The sequence below is a fragment of the Scyliorhinus canicula genome, chromosome 5, assembly GCF_902713615.1.
Source record: "Scyliorhinus canicula chromosome 5, sScyCan1.1, whole genome shotgun sequence".
NCBI lineage: Eukaryota > Metazoa > Chordata > Chondrichthyes > Carcharhiniformes > Scyliorhinidae > Scyliorhinus > Scyliorhinus canicula.
The window spans coordinates 102,974,680-102,996,129 of record NC_052150.1 but is presented as its reverse complement, the minus strand read 5'-3'; the positions used below and the strand labels follow the sequence as shown (position 1 = coordinate 102,996,129).

The 21,450-nt window shown below is 43.5% G+C and overlaps 1 protein-coding gene across 3 annotated transcripts in view; it reads left to right on the top strand.

Annotated features, from left to right (window-relative positions):
• The window catches only part of LOC119966167 (aryl hydrocarbon receptor-like), a 235,249-nt gene that overhangs the window by 125,574 nt on the left and 88,225 nt on the right, over nucleotides 1–21,450 (top strand). For 2 of the 3 annotated variants that reach the window (XM_038797465.1, XM_038797466.1), the window contains exon 4: nucleotides 20,334–20,423. In XM_038797465.1, coding sequence (XP_038653393.1) covers nucleotides 20,334–20,423 — 90 coding nt within the window. Of the gene's footprint in view, nucleotides 1–4,168; nucleotides 4,264–20,333; nucleotides 20,424–21,450 lie in introns of all 3 variants that reach the window. The other variant, XM_038797467.1, reaches the window with a different exon arrangement.

Here is a 21,450-nt window from a genome sequence, read left to right as displayed (position 1 = left end):
TCTCAACACCAACCCCTGGGAAACTCCACAAGAAATCTTCCTCCAGCCTGAAAAACATCTCTTAACAATTCTATTTCCTGTCACTCAACCAATTTAATGTCCATGTTGCTACTGCCCCATTTATTACATGAGTTATAACTTTGCCTACAAATCTGTTGTGTGGAACTTTATCAAATGCTTTTTGGATATCTGTGCATCAATAGCAGTACCCCAATCAACCCTCTCTGTTAGCTTTACAAAAAAAACTCCAACAAGTTACTAAAAATGATTTGCCTTTAACAAATCTATGCTGGATTCTGTTATTAACATGCAATTTTCCAAAGTAATTATTAATTTAGTCCTGAATTATTGTTTTTGGAAGCTTCCCCACTACTAGTGTTAAACTGACAGGCGTGTAAAACATAGAAAATAGAAGCAGGGGGAGGCCATTCATTATCAAGTTCAATACCCTGATCCCGCCTTCACCCATAAGAATTTAAGACATAGGAGCAGAATTAGGCCACTCGGCCCATCGAGTCTGCTGTCATTCAATAATGGCTGATATTTTCTCATCCCCATTCTCCTACCTTCTCCCCACAACCCCTGAAACTCTTATTAATCCCTTGATCCTTTAAGCCCCAAGAGCTAATCTAATTCTTTCTTGAAATTACACAACGTTTTGCCTCGACTACTTTCTATGTTAGTGAATTCCACAGATTCACCAATCTCTGGGTGAAGAAATCTCTCCTCGCCTCAGTCCTAAAAGGTTTACCCCTTATCCTCAAACTATGACCCTTAGTTCTGAACTTCCCCACCATCAGGAACATTCTTTCTGAATCTACCCTGTCTAATCCTGTTAGAATTTTGTAAGTTTCTATGAGACCCCTCTCACTCTTCTAAACTCCAATTAATATAATCTTAACTGATTTAGTCTCTCCTCATATGGCAGTTCCGCCATACCAGGATTCAGCCTGGTAAACCTTCGCTGCACTCTCTCCATAGCAAGAATATCCTTCCTGGAAGGCACTGCGGCACAATAGTTTACCAGTGCTGCCTCACAGCTCCAGGGTCCCAGGTTCAATTCCGGCCTCGGGTGACTGTGTGGAGTTTGCACTTTCTCCACGTGTCTGCATGGGTTTCCTCCGGGTGTTCCGGTTTCCTTAAAGATGTGGAGGTTAGATGGATTGGCCATGATAAATTGCCCCTTAGCGTCCAAAAGGTTAGGTGTGGTTCCTGGGTTACAAAGAAAGAGTGGAGGCATGTGCTTAAGTAGGGTGCTCTTTCCAAGGGCCAGTGCAGACTTAATGGGCCAAATGGCCTCCTTCTGCACTGTAAATTCTATGATTCCATGATTCCTCAGATAAGAACAACAAAACTGCACACAATATTCCAGGTGGCCTCACCAATGCCCTGTACAATTGCAGTAAACATCTCTTTTCCTATACTCCAATCCTCTCGCTATGAAGGTCAACATACCATTTGCCTTTGTTACTGCCTGCTGGGCTTATCTTTACACCCTTTTTTGAACAAAGCTGTAACATTTGCAATTCTCAAGTTCTTTAGCAACAACCCTCTTGTCTAAGAAAGACTGGGAAATTATGGCCAGTGTCTTCGGAATCTCCACTTTCATTTCCCTCCATATCCCTGGATGCATCCTATCTAGTCCAGCTGCCTTATCAACTCCTAAGTGCAACAGCTTATCAAATGCATCTTCTTTATCAATTTTAAGTGCCTGAACTACCTACTCATTCACCATGATTTGCATAGCATCTTGTTCCTTGGTAGAGACAGCTGAAAAGTAGTAATTTAATACCTCCGCTTTCCCCTGCGTCCATGTTTGAATTCACTTTTTGGTTTCTTATTGCCCCCACTCGTCCTTTGACCACCATTTTATTACTTTTATGCCTCTAAAATATTTTTGCTTTCCCTTTCATATTAGCTGCCAGCCTCGCTTCGTACTACCTCATTTCATTCCTCTTACATACTTCTCTTTCCCTCTGAACTTTCTATCTTCACCCTGGTTACCAGCATTATCCATCCGGGTGTGACCGAACCAAATGCATTCGAAGTGTGGTAGTGATCGGGATTAGCCGAGTGTTTCCCAGCGGCTGACCCATTGAGGCCGTCACCAGTATTTTAACGTTAATTTGGTCACTTAATGATGTTCCACAGGCATTATGCTGCAAATGATTGTCCCACCAGTTGATCCGCCTGGACCGCGCCCGGCTGCTCCCCGCTATCCAGGGAAACAACACTTAAACTGATCTCGCAGAGCGAACCCCAGACATGCATGCCATGCCACCATGTAGAGCAGCGCCGAAATTCGGGGATGCCGACCTGGCCAGGTTCATGTACACAGTCGAGGATCCGGGGGTGTGGCATGGACCAGGGATCACACACTCCCCCACCCCCGACTGAAACACTCCCCCCCTGGCGGTTCCCCCACATTTCTTCTTCCCCCCCCCCCCCCCCCCCCCCCCCCCTTCCAGTGCCCCTGGGCTAACTGCCTGATTTCCAAGATGGCTACTCACCTCCTCGGATCCTCACAGCAGCCATTGCGCTGCCATCACGTTTTTCATTAGGTGTACTAAACTGCGCGCCCGCATGACCACTCGGGGGAGGCGGTTAGATCACAGCTCAATTTCAGCCTCACCCGTGATCTAACTGGCCCACTCATTTTCGTTCCTGGTGCAACAAGACCAGTAGATCACGCATGATCCAGAAAACTCTTCTCCTCCCTAATGCTCCACAGTGTTTCCAACAGCTACTCGAGCACAGAACAAAAAGTTCTTTAGCAGTGAAAGCTCACTCTCTGAATTACTTTGAACATCAGTGGTCCATTTAGGACGACAACTCTTCACTTTTGCATTTTGAAGGCTTCCTAGCCTGTCAGTTTCACTCGGCTGTGCTGTTGCCTGGTTGACCATGGGTTAAATTCCAGGTTAACTCACAAGCTATTTGGAGATTTTAATAACTTACCCGAAAGCTCCAAAGGCATTTCCAACTCATCTGCAAACCCACCTGGTTAAACCAGTAAGTAAGTGGAATCATGTCTGTTTTCTAATCCGACACTACATCTCCCCAACACACCCAAAACTGCACCTTTGCGTTTAAAATAATTTTTTAAATACAAATTTACAGTACCCAATTATGTTTTTTCCAATTAAGAGGCAATTTAACGTGGCCAATTCACCTACCCTGCACATCTTTTTGGGTTGTGGGGATGAGACCTGCACAGACACGGGGAGAATGTGTAAACTCCACATGGACAGTGACCCGGGGTCAGGATCGTGGGTCCTTAGCACCGTGCTGCCACTGTGCTGCCCTTTACATTTCAAATTCTGCCCAAAATGCTTTTTTTTTAAAACTAAAAATGATGTTCTGTAGTTACCTCTCTTCTTTATCATCTCTTCTTCTTCACCAGCAGTGCTTTATGAGCCACTGACCAGATCCAATTTTTATAGAGGTATAGGCATGTCTCGAGTGGCCTTGGATCTACTCTCTGGAGTTCCCTTCCTGAACCCCTATGATTGTCCACTTCCTTCTCTTCCTTTTTAAGATACTCCTTAAAACCTTTCGTCATCCCCCACCAAATTCTTTCCCTTTTTGCATTGATATTTGCATTTATTTACTGCCATGAGATGCTTCTCTATGATAAATGTGTTGAATAGCTGCAAGTAAGATGTCTGCTAAACTACCTGTAATATAAATGTTGAACCTGAGCATTAACTTGAGGGTAAGGGAGCGAGAATACAAATTGATGTGGCAAGTTTTGGGATTGATGCTCGGAAGCACATCTTCACAAACACTGAAGTTATTCTGCTGGGTAACAATGGAAGGTCATTTATGATTATTTCTTCAAATTAAATGTTGGTAAGAACAGTGAACAACATTCTTTTATTGCTTTTTATGAATAACCCTGAGCAGAAGCTCATAGTCTGGGAGCCATGGAATTTAATCCAAGCCCATTCACTTGTCTGCCAAGTTTTTAATGTTCTATTTGCTATCACAGCAATCACCATGAACTCTATTGATTCAAAGTGCAGATAAATGGCCCTTGCGTGACTTATCAAGAATGAGTTGCTGTGCAGGGGAAATCTTGTCCAAACATTGTTTGATTGTGACTTATTTGTAAGCGTTGAGGCTTTGAAGCTATATTACTACTGCTGTTTTTGTTTTGTATTTTCAGTCCACATTATGCGAAGTTGCTTTTTACATCTAAAGTGCGTGAGAGTTCAAAAAGCATTTGAATTTCTAACTTTCTTTGCTGGAAACTTGGAACAAGTTAGTATTGGGGTAATCTAATTGTAAACCCTGTGTGGTACTGTGTTTGTCTGAGAACTGCTTCAATATGTTTGCCAATTGATACAAATTTAAGTACTTAATTACAAATTTGTCCAGTGGAATTAATAGCATCAAAAGTTTTAATTTAAGAAAATTATGCAAGGATAATTGTTCAGGGAAACCAAAATTTTGCTTGCTGCATAAAAAAAATGTCATTAGGGAGGCAGGTACTTTTCATTTTATCCGACTTCCATGAGTCATCTGCTGGCAGTGGCATGGACAGAGAAGCCAACTCGTAATTAAATAAAACGTACATGCAAAGTGGTTTGACTGATTTGGGTACCAACTTGTTTCCCCTGTTTGTCTTCTCCTCTATGATGAATTGAGTCCAATCCTAGACTTTATTAATATTGTGCTGTGCCATCATTATATTTACCTGGAGTTGAGTGGATGTTTTTTATTGACGAGTTCAAGCTTTTTCTGTTAATACACATATCTTAGCAGTTCTTTGCATTTGCTATGTGGATGTTTCAAAATCTCTCAATGCTGGACCTTGATGAGCTCAGTTTCAATCACAAGAATATCTATTTGACTTACGTATTTAACGAAATGATTTTCATATGAAGTAGCATTATTTTGACCACCAAAATCGTTTATTTCACCCCTTCCAAAAGAAAATTGTAACATCGAAATGGGGGGGGGGGGTTTATAAAGTTCCCTAAAGTTTGGATATGTGTGTGGATACAAATAATATATTGTTATGGGTCAAGGTTTAAAAACTCCAAAGTATATTATGGAGGTCACCTGACCTATAACTTTTTGTTAAATTTGGCAAGGTTGAGCACAAGATCCCTCACTTGAGGTGTGGTTCAACAGTCTTCCTAGACACTTTAATCAAAATTAGTTTTATTCTAAGAACTTACTTAACATTTATATAAACACCCAGCAAGAATTTTTATTAATTACATAAAGATACCCAACAGCTACAGTAATCTATGTATAGCACTTAATGAATTCCCCCTTAACTGTTCCAATTGGAAAACAAAATCCCATAAACCAAAAACCCCTTTTCAAGGGGGTTGCCCATCACTCTCCATTCTCACTTGAATAAGACTGGCTTTTCCTGAGATTCTAATCCCGTTTTATCAGCAGGTTTAAACCCTTCCGGAAAGCAAAACAGCAGGCGCTATATTAAATGTTTTTTTTACTGGAACAGATATTTAAAATGAAAATAGAGAGTGGCAGGCCTAAACACTTCTGTTCTTTGTCTGAGTCCACAGCAGCCAAATGTGAAAGCAAAACCAAAAACAACTCACAGAGCCACAGCCCACCTCCACCCACACAATGATGTGATAAGACAAAAAACTTTCTTAAAGGGACACTCCCATGACAATATTTTTTGTGGTTTTGATGTATTTCTCTTCACGCTCCAATCATCGATGCCCCCCCCCCCCCCCCCCCACGTTAGCCAGGTGAGCTAGAGGCATGGAATGGTTGTGATTACCTTTACTGATATTTTTCGGGGAATCATGAATGTATGAGAACGCAAAAGGTTATTCAGTGCTCCGAAGATTAATGCCTCACTGATTAGTATTGAAACAATCATCCACTTTCACCTAACCATTATGAAAATTACTTCCTGACTGTATATGAATTGTTGAATTCCCATGTTGAGAACAAAAAGTGAATGTAATGTATTTTGCGGAGACATTCTTTAAAGCTCATGTGTTGTCAGCAATTCCTTGTTTTCACAGACAAATCAAAAAAGGTGTTAAATTGACATCTTTAATTCACAAATGCTTAATTTATGGTACCACTTTTGACACCAGAGCTCGTTGGAGACTGGACGGAAGTAAACTTGATGGTATCCAAGGTACCTTGATCTGTACAAACATCAGGGGTGCAATTTAATGGGAAAGGTCCAAATGCTGTAATGAGCAAGGTTTCTCGTGAGCTCCTCGACAGTCGCAATGCCGAATTCCTGACTACTATCAAATGGCACTTAGTCATTTGTTTGGGCCCTAGTAAAGTCCTCTCGGGCGTGCCCACACATAAAATTATTTTCAGCACTGGACAGCTGAGCTTGCTGGCCAGACCAGGTCCTCAGAGATTGGTCCATAATTTTGGAAGGATGCCCCCCGATCTCTAAGTGAGCCTGTGCCCCCCCACGGGCATTGTCACCCTGCACACATGGGCATTACCCCACACCCCCTCAGTGAGGACACCCTGCATTGGGGTCGCTGAGAACCCCCCTTTCAGGCCGTCCTGCATCACCTTTCTGGCATCCTCACCCAGAATTTCTTCTCCCCCCCCCCCCAATGTTCCAGAGGGCAATTATGCCCGCCCTTCATCCCTAACCTCCATACACCCGCTCACCCCTCCTTTCATGGACATCATTTCCTTCAGACACGGATCCATGATAGTGCCACCTGGGCACCCTGGCACTGGAACCCTGTCAGTGCTCCAGGCAGCCTGGCAGTGCCATCCAGGGTGGTGGTGCCAAGGTGTCAGCTGGCCAGTGCCCAGGTGCCAGGGGGTGAACCAGGATACCACCCTGCCCTGTCCCTGGCGACCCAGAGGCCCCCAATGGCCTGGGAGATACCCTGTTGCTGTTCCGCCTGGTCTTCTTTTGTGTGGACCAGTACTGTGGCGAGCCCATTAGATCCCAGGAGGCTGTTAGATTGGGTGACCATCTTGTTAATGAAATGGACATTGGTCGTAATTGCTGATTATTGTTTTCTCGCTATGCCTAGGCGAGTACAGGGGCAAGCCGATTAGATCTCAAACCATTTTGGCGCCTGGCAAGCATCCCGATTTAGATGCTCCCACGATCTAACTAGCTCACATGGATTCTCGGCAGGCATGCAAGACCATTAAATTGCACCCCAGAATTCCAAATTGTGGTTTACTAGAGCAATTACTTTGTATTCACTTTGTACTTCTGACTACTACTGTGATCAACCAACTGAGATATTAAAAGCCTTTACTTTGATAAAGGGTTTTGATAGAGCCATCCAGACTCAAAACATTAGCTCCCTTTTCTCTCCACAGATGCTGTCAGATCTGCTGAGATTGCCCGGTATTTCTGTTTTTGTTTCAGATTCCAGCATCCACAGTAATTTGCTTTCATTAAAAGCCTATGTTGTAAATGCCTCTTGAGAATTTTTTTCATTTATAATATTTATGTGAATAGAACACCTGTAGTTGAGCATCCGCAATGGTACATTTTGAAATGAAATGAAAATCGCTTATTGTCACAAGTAGGCTTCACATGAAGTTACTGTTACTGTTGCATTCCAGCGCCTGTTCGGGGAGGCTGGTACGGGAATTGAACCGTGCTGCTGGCCTGCCTTGGTCTGCTTTCAAAGCCAGCTCTTTAGCCCTGTGTTAAACCAGCCCAGTGATTGGATTGAAATTGATTGGAGTTGATTTGTTGTCACGCGTACCGAGGTACAGTGAAAAGTATTGTTTTGCTTACTCTCCAGACAGATCATTCCATACATGAAAAAACATAGGACATACATAAATACACAATGTAAATATATAGACACAGGCATTGGGTGAGCATACGGAGAGTAGTACTATTCAGTAGAGAAGATGTGTAAAGAGATCAGTCAGTCCATAACAGGGTTATTCAGGGGTCTGGTAACAGCGGGAAATAAACTGTTTTTGAACCTGTTAGTGCGTGTTCTCAGACTTTTGAATCTCCTCCCCAATGGAAGAAGTTGGAAGAGAGAATAACCCGGGTGGGAGGGGTCTTTGATTATGCTGCCCGTTTACCCAAGGCAGTGGGAGGTGCAGATAGAGTCAATGCATGGGAGACGGGTTTTGCGTGATAGACTGGACTGTGTTCACAACTCTCTGTAGTTTCTTATGGTCTTGCGCCGAGCAGTTGCCATACCAGGCTAATATGCAGCCAGATAGGATGCTTTTCTGGTACATCTGAAAAAAATGGAAGACTCAATGTGGACATGCCGGATTTCCTTATCGACGTGGGTGGACCAGGACAGATTGTTGGTGATGTGCACACCTAGGAATTTGAAGCTGTCAACCATCTCCACCTCGGCAGCATTGATGCCGACAGGCGTGTGTACGATACTTTGCTTCCTGAAGTCAAAGCTTTCTTTCTTTTGCCACCTCTCTTACTAATCTGATTTGAGGGCCAACTCATCATGTATTGTTACAAATGTATTGTTACAAATACATTATTTAACCATACACAATGGTGAATATTCAGAACCTGTGCTCAATATCCAAAAATTATATGCCCTCCCCATCAGAACAGTTACTTCTCAATGTGAAAGTACTCGTGTAACCCATTTCCCAATTTGCTGATTGGCATAACGTTGACAAATGATGGTAACAACTCGGTTAAATTTCAGAACATTTGAGTAAAATGTTAATAAAGTGGATAAAATTGAAAATATTTGTTGCAAGACTTCAGATATTTAAATACTATTAGGTCCAGGGCCTAGGTTACAAATTGTGACTAAACTCATATTCTTTAAATAGTGCTTTCAGGAAGTATAAATAAGGGGATGCCATTGCTGATTCAAAAGTTTCATATTATTGTTGGTGTTTGTACCTAGATTCATTTATCGCACATAGTGATGAGTGGATTTAAGTTATGATTAACTAGACTGAACATTCCACACAAGTCCTGGGACATGACAGTCAGTTTTGGCCCACAGCTAAACTTAATGCTATCTAAGACCAGAATAGTCATCTTATCTGATTTAATTATATCCTGACTCTAGTAGTGGAGCATTTCAAATGTAAATATACGTGCCAGGCATCAGTTGGTAAAAATGTCAAAATACAAGACTGTGTAGTAATGTGGCCCCATTGCGGGTGTGGGCTCCACGGACCACGTGACTGGCTAGGGGTCAATTGTGCAGGAGAATGCGAACATCACAACCCAAGGCCCTCTATTATCCATCAACGTTATAAGTTTAACACTCCAGTAAGGGACTATGACGAGTGTGTCTCAGCCTTCCTAGCCAGGCTTCACCAGCTTACTGAACACTCAGTTTGGGACCACGCTTAGCGACATTTTGCATGACCAGCTAGTTTGTGGGATCCATCACCTTAATATCCAGAAGAAGCTTCTGGCAGAGACCATGATTACATTGGAAAAAGCGACGGAGATAGCTCAGGCGACGGAGTGCAATGAAAAATGTGCCACTGAGCTTTAAAGTGTGGCTGAAGGGAACGTTAACAAAGCATGAGCAGTATGGCCATGAGGTTTTCAGTGGGATCTACAGGAACAGCGCAGAGCCAGGTATTGTCTTTGGTACAGGACCATGACCCAAGGAGTGGGAAGGAATTGGGGCTTCAAACCAAAACCGAGGTGACCTGCTATTATTTTGGGAGGGACCATCCCCAGGATATCTGTCATGTTCGGGGGTTCATGTGCTTCCATTGCAACAGAAGGGGGCACATTTAAGCTGGTTGCCGCATTAAGCAAAGCATTCCCATGCAAAATAAAAAAAGCAGCAGCAGTCCACAGCACCGTTGAACTTAGTGGAGAAGAGCTCTGAAGAAGAACATGCAATGCATCATTTGAAATAGTCCAATTGAATAAGACTGCTCTGATTGAAATTGATTTTATGGTAAACTGCAGACCCCTTAAAATGGAAGTCAACCCCAAGGCTTCGGTGACCGTGGTGGGTGAGCAGAACTTCCAATATCTGCGTGCAGGAATACAGTCTTTAAGCTTGAAGAGTATTACAGCCAAACTTTCGACATACACTTGGGAGATTTCGAAGATCCTCGAAACAGCCAAGATCCCAGTGGCCTACAAAAGATGGGAGGCCAATCTGCCTTGAGCCGCCATTGAAGGATGTAGACCCAGTCTGTTTGGAAGAGACTGGCAGGGCTGGCTCAAGGTACCGGCAACTCGGGCAGTCGCCCGGGGCGCCATGTGCTAGGGGGCGCCATCATGAGACAAAAACCTAACTTGTTTGAAGAGAAAAGGAACCAGAAGAAGGAAAGAGAGAGAGAGACTAAACAAATTGTCAGTTAAACCCTCACAATCTTAGTTTGGGCTACAATAAGCTGAACAGCCACAAGTGGGCTGAAAGCAAACTTTAGGAGAATAATGCCTCACACTCTGAGACTGGCTCGGAATTTTTCCTACTCGGAGCGCTGCAGTTTCTGAGCTGCTATTTAGCCCCCTTGCAATGCGCAGCTTAGGTCAGCGAGAGTCAGGTATTTTAGATTAACTGGGTCTAATTGCAAGCTTCCCAAAATGTCATTATACTTCTGGTGCTCTCGAAGTGTTGTTTAAAAAAACACACACACACAAGGAAGGCAGATTTTGCCGCCGTAAATAGCTTTGGAGGGAGTTTTTGGGCACTCCTTGCCGAGTTAACCTTGATTAAAAAAGATGTGGGTTGTATGCTGCCAAACCCTTTGCACTTCTCACTAAGTGGCAATGAAGAAGCAAACAATTGGCGTCTGAGGTCCTGAATCTAAAAAGAGGTAGGTCAAGGTTCTTGGCTATTTGTTCTCTTTAATTTTTCTCTTATGAACCAATATCTGGTGTCATGTTTTACAAGTAAATTCTCACAAGTATTCACTGTTGAAAATTACTGCTGGAGAGGTAATATTGTACCTGGGCAGCTCCTGCTGCGATGTCAGGGGCCAAATTATATTTAAAAATTATACTTGTAAGGGCGCCGAAGTTCAGCTTGCCCGGGGCGCCAGCAACCCTAGGGCCGTTTCTGGAGACTGGTTACAGAAGATTTTGCTCAACTGGTTAGAAATCTTCAAAATGTCAGATGAGTTCTGCAAGATGTCTTTAGGAGGTATGAAGATGTCTTCCACAAAGAATTGGCCTGAATTGAGGACGTAAAAGCCAAGAAAAAGAAAAATTTCAATCCGGATTCAACACCAATCTTCTTTAGAGCCAGACCACAGCCAGTGCGTTGCTTCAGGAGGTTAAAGCAGAGCTAAAAAGATTGGAAGAGCTGGGTATGAGCAAGCCAGTTGAGTTTTCACATAGTTCCTGCACTTAAACATGTTTGGTTGGAAGGATTTATGGGGACTATAACCTGACAAATCAAGCTGCCCAGGTCAATTAGTATCCGATACCCCAAATTGAAGACCTCTGCCTCAAGCCAATGTGAGGCCTCTCCTATTCAAAATTGGACCTCATTTATGCCTGCCTGCATCTAGAGTTGGATTAGGAATTTCAGATGTATGCTATAATTAATACACATAAAGTCCTCTTCCAGTATATCAGACTGCTGTTCAGCATTGCTTCAGCCTGTGCTATCTTTCAACACAAAATGGAAAATCTCCAGGGAATTGCCAAGTTGATAGTTTACCTTGATGATGTGCTCGTCACTGGAACTACAACAGAAGAACACATGGTCAGCCCAGAGGAAGTATTAAAGAGATTTTATGATCCATGGTCTACTTAAAACCTGAAAATGTACTTTTCAGACCTCCAAAGTGACGTATCTCAGATTTTGCATTGATGCCACAGAGTTGGATAGTCAGAAGCTTTTTCCCAGGATGGAAGAGTCAATTACGAGGAGGCATAGGTTTAAGGTTTGAAGGGCAAGAAGGTTTAATGGAGATGTACAAGGTAAGATTTTTACACAGAGGGTGGTGGAAGCCCAGAACCCGCTCCTGGGGGAGGTGGATAGGACCACTACATCGATGGTCACGGTAGGTGCATTCTCCCAAGTGTTTGTCATTCATGGACTACCTGAGTCAATTATTTTCGTTCAGACAATAACACCCCCTTCACCACTCATGATTTCCAACTTTCAAGAATGCCATTAAAAAGCAATCCTGCAAACCACTTTGCCAGATGTTGGCTTATTTTTTGTTGTTGTTCAACTTGACCCCTCATTCAACCACTGGAGTCACGCCAGCTGAGCTGCTTGTGCGCCGTCGATTGCAAATCCAATTGGATCTTGCCTTTCCAAATTTGGCAGGAAGGGTGGAGGTACACAGGGCCTCCCAGAAGAGTCAGCGATCAGAGCACAGAGGTGACAGGTTATTGCAGGTGGGAGATGCGGGGCGGGATTCTCCAGTAATGGGCTACGTCCCCACACCAGCGTCAAAACAGGGGTGTTTCACTCTGGAATTTCCCTAAGAATTGTTTCCCTAAGAAAAATTGATTCTCCAATTTGCAGGGGGCTAGCCTGGCCATCTGTGAGGCCCCACCCCTGAAGGATCCCCCCACCAGGGCAGCTGCGGACTGAGTCCGCAACCGTCACCGACCGTTCCCGACAGGGAAAAGGTGGTTGGAACCACGCCATCAGGAACTCGGCCAGTTTCCCTCACAGAATCGCCGCAGGGCCCTCTGTCAATGGCCCCCTACCCATGCCGCGCCTGCGTGATTTGCGGCGATTCTCTGGGGACCGGAGAATCGCGGGAGCAGCGTCACACCGGATTTCGGCGTCAACGTCCATTCTCTGCCCCCGCGCCGATCAGGATTTTGGCTCGGAGAATCTCGCCCCCGGGTTTGGTCCGAAATGTTGCTTCTGGTTTGCATTGGTTAGAAGGAAGAGTTGTGGCCCTGTCAGGGCCAGTATCTTATGTGTTCACCATTAACAGAAAGACCGTCAAATAACACATTGTCCACCTGAGGTGTTGAGGGGTGGCGAGCCCTGATGTGGAGTTGACAAATCCACCAAGCATCATGAATACTCCTGTAACTCGATGCAGCCAAATGTTCCAGGGACTCCCGTTTCTGTTCAACCTGCTGCGTCTGTCGAGACCAGTAAGGCTAGTTTGACTGTCTTCTAAGTGGCATCGACTGTGGACCACTCGATCATCGAGAAGAGTGCCATGCCTGTGGCTGGGATACGGAGGTCTGGGAGGACTCCTCAGGTCTCTGGACCAATTGACTTTCTTATGGATTCTTTTTCCTTGACTGTCTCATTTTTAAAGAAAATATATTTAGAGTACCCAATTCATTTTTTCCAATTAAGGGGCAATTTAGCGTGGCCAATCCACCTACCATGTTTTTCTTTGGGTTGTGGGGGCGAAACCCACACAAACGGGGAGAATGTACAAACTCCACATGGACAGTGACCCAGAGCCAGGATAGAACCTGGGTGCCGTGAGACTGCAGTGCTAACCACTAAGCCACCATGCTGCCCTGGATGTCTGTTAACCATTGCAACTTTTGCACATAGTTTTGGGGTAGTGTTAAGGGACTGAAGGGTGAGAGATGTGGTAACGTGGCCCCTTTAAGGGAGTGGGCTCCATGTACTACATGACCGGCTTGGGGCCAATTAGGTGGGAGCCCGCCAACCCCAGCCAGTGCGGAGTTTGCATGGGGCCCTGGGAGCAGTACCCCGCCAGTGTGGACCCTGTTGTATAGTGTTCTGAACCTGTTATCTAACTGCCTTTGCCTTTCATCAATACACCCTTTTGTTTATGACTGAAAGCTTCCAGTGTATGTGTCAATCCACCACAATATGGCATATATAAACAACAGGGATAGCCTGTTGATCTGGATCAATTTTTTTCAAATTTACTTCATAAATGGTTCTTCGTCCTAATTGATTCACGACAGTGACATAAGAAATTCAGTTTTTGCATGTTTATCCTTTTGCCAAACTATACTGTAAAATATATCACTACCTAGCGATAATTTGTTTTAATGCCAGGTGTATATCTGGCTGTCACTTTATTCTGGAAGGTCTTTTCATGTGGAAAAGAATTTCAACTTTCGAGATTAATTCTGACGTATAGTTGATAAACTGACAAACTATCTTGAGCAACGTAAATTTGATCCACATTTAATTAAATAATACTGCCCTTTTGCCTAAAATCATTTTTCCCTTTAAAATAATTTGCAAAACAAAGGTAATTAAAATAGGCACTGTTATTGTAGTGGACTTGTGCTTTAATACCTTCAGATATAGCAATGGTGTTAACTGGACTTGTTCATACTTCTCACTTAAGGCATTATCAAGAAACAGAATACCACATTAGCTATCTTCAGAGATGGATACAACTGTATCTTCAACTTGATACAGTAAAGGAACTTTTCAACTGCAGCCATCTAATTTGAATTTTTCTGTCAAAATGTGTCACATAAAAGTAGCTCTCATGTAAACTTTTTTGGTCAAAAAACTGTTGGTGGAGTGAGCAAGGTTCAGCTATGCCACTGGATGCTATTTCAATAAATTTAACCACTATTTCCTATGTTTCCAGGATTGATCAGAGAATCTGGACAGAGGTTATAAATAATTGGATTAGCTGAAGAATGCTAAGTTCTGAAATCTTTGGCCATTCAGAACTGAGCATTGATTAACTTTCATTTCAGATGAAGGGCAGGTATGGGCATGCAGCATTCAAAAATGTCTCTTGGTCAGGTGCTTGAGCAGGTATATTGCATATTCATTATTTGTGTAATTCAATTATGAATACCATTTATACTGTGGAAGATTTCTATATATCAGCTATACAATATTTAACTCATTCTTTGATAACATCTTGTTTTTTATATATAAATTTAGAATACCCAATTCATTTTTTCCAATTAAGGGGCAATTTAGCATGGCCAATCCACATAAACTACACATCTTGGGTTGTGGGGGCGAAACCCACACAGACATGGGAAGAATGTGCAAACTCCACAGACAATGTCCCAGAGCCGGGATCGAACCTGGGACCTTGGCGCCGTGAGGCAGCAATGCTAACCACTGCACCACCGCGCTGCCCATAACATCATGTTCATGACTGCAGCTCTGCAGGTGTTCGAACCAGAACATTTCAACCTTCTTCACTTGCTTTAAGTACTTAATAAATTGAACAGGATTGCATAGCTCAGGAGTTCTCAATTTGGCACCTACAGGTTGATGCTACTTTGTTGCCTCATGCATTATTTACAGCTGGCCCAAGCTCTTGCTTCTTTCTACCTGATTTTTTTTTGCTCAGCTGTGGAAACTCTCTGTTCCAATCTGCTGGTGGAATTTCCTGGCCTTATAGTTTTTGCCAGGTCTAGTTAAACAGCAGGAAGTTGTATCAGGGAATGAAATCAAATGGTCCTTTTTTCACACCAATCCTCTCTCCTCTCTCACAATGATTGTTGGCTCTAATTTGTTGTGTGCTAATTTCACATGGGTTGCAAGCCCTCAAGGGATCTCAGCTTCTATCCCTTTACCTTTCCTTACTCCGTCACCTCCTACTGCTCTCTTCCTACCTCTCTCATTCCCTGTTGCTTTCCATTTTTTAAATTTCCTTCATTCTCTGGCTTTCTTTCCTCCCTCTCCCCCACTTCTACTCCTCTCTCCATAAAACATACTGGGCGCGATTTTCCGCTCCCCATGCCGGGTGGGAGAATCGCGGGAGGGCCGGGCGACTCACGACACACCGCCCTGGCAGCCCCCACAATTCTCCCCCCCCCCCCCCCGCTCGGAGAATCGCCGCTCGCCGTTTTTTACGGCGACCGGCGATTCTCCGGCCCGGATGGGCTGAGCGGCTTGACATTCCCGACCTGTTAACGCTGGCGGCAACCACACCTGGTCGCTGCCGTCGTGAACATGGTGCCAAAGGTTCGTTTGTGGCTTGTGAGGGGCGGAGAGGGGTGTGAGCACCACGGCCGTGCTCGGGAGGGGACTGGCCCGCGATCAGTGTCTACAGATCGTTGGGCCGGCGTCTCCAAGGGACGCACTCTTTCCCCTCCGCCGCCCCACAAGATCAAGCCGCCGCGTCTTGCGGGGCAGCGGAGGGGAAGACGGCAATCGCGCATGCGCGGGTTGGAGCCGGCCAACCTGCGCATGCGCGGCTAACGTCACTTAGGCGCCGCCGTCGCATCATTCTCGGCGCGCCGCCTTGACGCAAGCGTCAAGTCCTGACGGCTGAGATTTACGGAACGCCGCTCCTAGCCTCCTGGGGGGGCGTGAATAGGGTGCGAGGAGCGGCCTCCGAGGCCGTCGTGAAACTCGGCCAAGTTCACGACGGCCTTCCCGATACCGCGCGGGAGCGGAGAATTCCGCCCATTGTGTTCTGAACTGTTAATCTGCTCCATTTATAGTGAGAAATCCTCAATGCTGTTTTAATTGAACCAGCTAATCTTATTGCACATCTCAATAGGCTAAGCACACCTGCAGAGTGGTAACACAAATTTTTTCAAAACCTTGTTAAAAAGTTCAACCTAATTGCATACAGAAACAAATCGCTTGCAATGAAAAATGCATGGCACCCTCTGCACAGTGCTGATATTGATCAGCAATTTTGACCTTTGCTATTGTAGTTTACAATGGCGTCAGAATGGCAGGATTAAATTGCAGCCCTTTATAAATTACTTCCAGCTATCTCTGATATCCTGTATTCTATTGAATGATAATTACATCACTTTCTTTACTGGGTATGAACCCTGTTCCTAATGATAGTTTACACTTTATTTTTAGACTGGTTATTATCATGCCTAGGGAACCCACAAAAAAAATAGCTATCTGGCAATGCAGCCTTTTCATGCATTAGGTAAATTCATTCTATACTAGGACTGCCAGAATATTGGCCTCTCTCCCCTGTCCCCTCCCTGATTCCATCTCCTCCTACCCTGATTTACCTACCCATTTCCTTTTTTTCCCTTATTTCCTTCATTCTAATTCTCTGGCTTTCTTCTCTCTTCCTTTCCTCTCCATTTTATCTCTCCATTCTTAATAGAGCATACCATGTACTGAACTGCTAATCTCTTTATATGGTGAGGAGACCTCAATGCTGAAGTGCCTGGTGTGATGCTGTATCTTGTGACACTAACAAAGATTATTATTATTATAAATTGCATGCTGAAAGTAAATAGCTCTGCTAAGAATTTGTTCCTTTCCCTGAAATTACATTAAATGTAAAGTTACATTAAATGTAAAGTTAATATTCCATGCTGATTTATTTTGCCTCCTACCATCATTGTTATTGCACGATGCAATAATAATCGAGCTGTAATCAGTCTTTATCAACTCGTCCACAGCAAAAAGTACATAATTGAGTTTGCTATTAATTTTAAATTGTTGAAAAATGTTTTTACTCTATACATACCTTTGGTGTGGTGATTCTCATCCCCCTCGTGCAAATGGCTATCGCTTATCATACAAAATATGATAAATATTTTTCATGATAAGTGATAGCCATTCGCTTGTTCTTTCCACAGGGAAATTCTATGACCAATCAGAGTCAAGCTACCTGGTTTAGATTTCAAACAATGCTTGGCAATTAACTGTCGGTCATCATCAACTGCTGCATCCTCCATGGCAATGCCTTTGCCAATCTGAGTCCACTTGCCAACCAATCAGCACCCTCTTTTTATACAGTGTGAAGCTGCTGTTTCCCCAGACATTGGTATTCTTGTGATTGTATTAGATCTCCCATTAAGTCCAGTGTTTTGAATTTGTTCTTGCATTGAAGTTGATTTTTTTTAAAATTGTACTGTATAAAATTTTGTGTTAACTACGTGTCTTACATCTGAGCTGACACAATGTGATTTTAATTGGCTGATGAAGCCAGATTTCTTTTCATTGAATTTGCCAAGTGTAATGTTCACTTAGTTTGATTTGACTTGAAATTTGATAATATTTTGATTGTGCACACTTCTTCAAAATGTAAAAACTCATTGCAACCTGATTATAAGAACTAGGAGCAGGAGTAGGCCATCTGGCCCCTCGAGCCTGCTCCGCCATTCAATGAGATCATGGCTGATCTTTTGTGGACTCAGCTCCACTTTCCGGCCCGAACACCATAACCCTCAATCCCTTTATTCTTCAAAAAACTATCTTTCTTTACCTTAAAAACATGTAATGAAGGAGCCTCAACTGCTTCACTGGACAAGGAATTCCATAGATTCACAACCCTTTGGGTGAAGAAGTTCCTCCTAAACTCAGTCATAAATCTGCTTCCCCTTATTTTGAGGCTATGTCCCCTAGTTCTGCTTTCACCCGCCAGTGGAAACAACCTGCCCGCATCTATCCTATCTATTCCCTTCATAATTTTAAATATTTCTATAAGATCCCCCCTCATCCTTCTAAATTCCAATGAGTGCATTTTGTTAAATAACTATATTTTCCAGTTTTCTCATGGCTTTTCCGTGCATCCTGAAAATGCTCACTGCTGTCTGCAATTTAGCTTCATCGGCACACATAACCTTCTAGTACATTGCTCAAGTGACCATTAATTACACATGAGTCTAGAGTGTTGGCAGGTAATTCTACTACAGTAATATTCATAGAATCATAGAATTTACAGTGCAGAAGGAGGCCATTCGGCCAATCGAGTCAGCACCGGCCCTAGGAAAGAGCACCCTACCTAAGCCCACACCTCCACCCTTCCTCCCCCAGCCCAGTAACCCCACCGAACCGTTTTTGACATTAACGGGTAATTTAGCATAACCAGTCCACCTAACGTGCACATCTTTAGACTGTCGGAGAAAACCTGAGCACCCCGAGGAAACCCATGCAGACATGGGGAGAATGTGCAGACTCCGCACAGACAGCTGGGAATCGTACCTGAGACCCTGGAGCTGTGAAGCAACTGTGCTAACCACTGTGCTACCGTTTCCCATCCACCCCCCTTCCCATGTCCCCTCCTGATTTCCAACTTCCAGATTACTATCTACTAACCTATCTAGAGGATGAACCGAGACAATTTTTTTTCTTCAATCATGACATCTTGATTATTGTCGTACTGTAGTCCACTAACATGGTGCAGCAGAACCAAAGTAAGACTTAGGTTGGTAAGTGGCAAGTCACATTCACACCACACATTGATGGTGGCGTGGTGGTAATGACAAAAGATTAGTAAGCCAGGTTCAGGCTAATGCTCTGGGGTACATAGAACATAGAACAGTACAGCACAGAACAGGCCCTTTGGCCCTCAATGTTGTGCCGAGCCATGATCACCCCACTGAAACCCACGTATCCACCCTATACCTGTAACCCAACAACCCCCACCTCCTTAACCTTACTTTTATTAGGACACTACGGGCAATTTAGCATGGCCAATCCACCTAACCCGCACATCTTTGGACTGTGGGAGGAAACCGGAGCACCCGGAGGAAACCCACGCACACAGGGGGAGGACGTGCAGACTCCACACAGACAGTGACCCAGCCGGGAATCGAACCTGGGACCCTGGCGCTGTGAAGCATTTATGCTAACCACCATGCTACCCTGCTGCCCTGTATGTGGGTCCAAATTCAATTATTAATTCCAATTAATAAAATCTGGAATTACAATCTTGTCTCAGTAACGTTGACTATGAAATTGACTGTTGTAAAAACCTATATAGTTCATTAATGTTCCTTTGGGAGGGAAACCTGCCTTCCTAACTCATTTTTCCTGTGACTCCAGACGCACAACAATGTGGTTGACACTGCCCTCTGAAATGGCCTAACAAGCCACTCAAATGAGTGCAATTAGGGATGGGCAGCCCATGCTGGCCTTGCTGCCGATGCTCACATCCCATAAAAGAAGCAGCAAACACCCAGAACAGTGAGGTGTGTTCCATCACACTCCTGACTTGTGCCTTCGAGATGGTGGACAGGCTTTGGGGAGTCATCAGGAGAGTTTCACATTGCAGAATTCCCAGCCTCTGACCTGCTCTTGTAACCACAGTATTTGCATGGTTGGGTCAAAATCCTGGAACTTCTCCTTCAGCAGCACTGCACCACATGGAATCCGACATTTTAAGAAGACAGCTCACCATTACCTATTCCAGGACGATCGGATATTAAATGCTGGCCTCGACAGCAATGTCCACATCTTAAGAACAGATTTTTTAAATCTTCCAAGTCAATATGAAGTAGTGCCACATAAAGTGGTGTATTTGACCACTAGCTGTTTTGAGCCTGAATTTTTAAATTATTTTCAACCCCCATCCTACACAGAATCCAGCTATATGGTATGCATTATGAGACATTAAAATAGTTTGAAGTTTCTTGCCATAAGCTTCTTTCTTCTACTTCCACCTGTATTGTGTCTACTACTTCATTAGGTTCACATTTCACTTATGAATAAATAGAGTATAACATTTGATAGGAAAAGTTTTTGTCCCATTACTGATCCATTTTGTTGACCGATTTTTGTATTCTTTTTACTTTCCAGGCTCTCAGTGGATTTGTGCTGGTGATTACAGCTGAAGGTTTAGTTTTTTATGCATCCTCCACCATCCAGGATTATCTCGGGTTTCACCAGGTAGTTTCTTTTATCTTTTTGTTGCAATACATGTGTATAGATCTGAAAAATGAACAACTTATTCATCACAGTTTTGGATTTCCATGTTAATATTCCATGTTTGCATGTGACGGCTTGTGTATGAAATTCAAGTTGGACCTGAAGGATCTGATTGCTTTGGTATTTCCTTTACCATTAACTGATGCAGAGATGTAATTTGCTGCCTGGCAAAATAATTAAGTTTATTTTTCAGGAGTTATACTAGGCAAAGACTCAAAACTACTATTTATTTACTCTTTCGCTCAAACACTAAAAGAACCCTACACAGTAAGCTCTAGTGTTGCTGAACTAAATTTTATTGTGATGGCCTGGAGACACACTTCACAGTTCACACAGTCACTCAATGAAAACATTTTTTGAGTTTTGTTTTTAGTGGTTTACATTTGGAATGCAGGTTTAATTACAAACTGAATTTTCAATCATAGAATCCCTACAGTGCACAAAGAGGCCATTTGACCCATTGAGTCTGCACCGACCCTCTGTAAGACGATCCTACCTATGCCCACTACCCAGCCCTATCCACGTAATCCCACTTAACCTGCACATCTTTGGACAATAAGGGGCAATTTTAGCATGGCCAATCCACCTAACCTACACGCATTTGGACTGTGGGAGGATCCAGACGAAACGCATGCAGACACGGGGAAAACATGCAAACTCCACACGGTCACCTAAGGCCAGAATTGAACCCGAGTCCCTCAGCACTGGGCATCAACAGTACTAACCACTATGCCACCATGCTGCCCACTGTTAAGGTTTTGTGTATTTTAGGTCTTTTATTTTTGTTTCTCAGTTTTACTGGTCACTTCTTCATGGTGGGAATTAAGACCAAGTACAGTTATTTAGGTAAAGTGTGGTTAGATTTTGGGGGATAATTGTAGCAATGTATGTAAAAAATATTTCCGTTCCCATTTTAATGTCATATATTTGGTCACTTTATATTTTATTGTAAATGTATTTAATTGCATTTCTAATTGAATCACTTGAC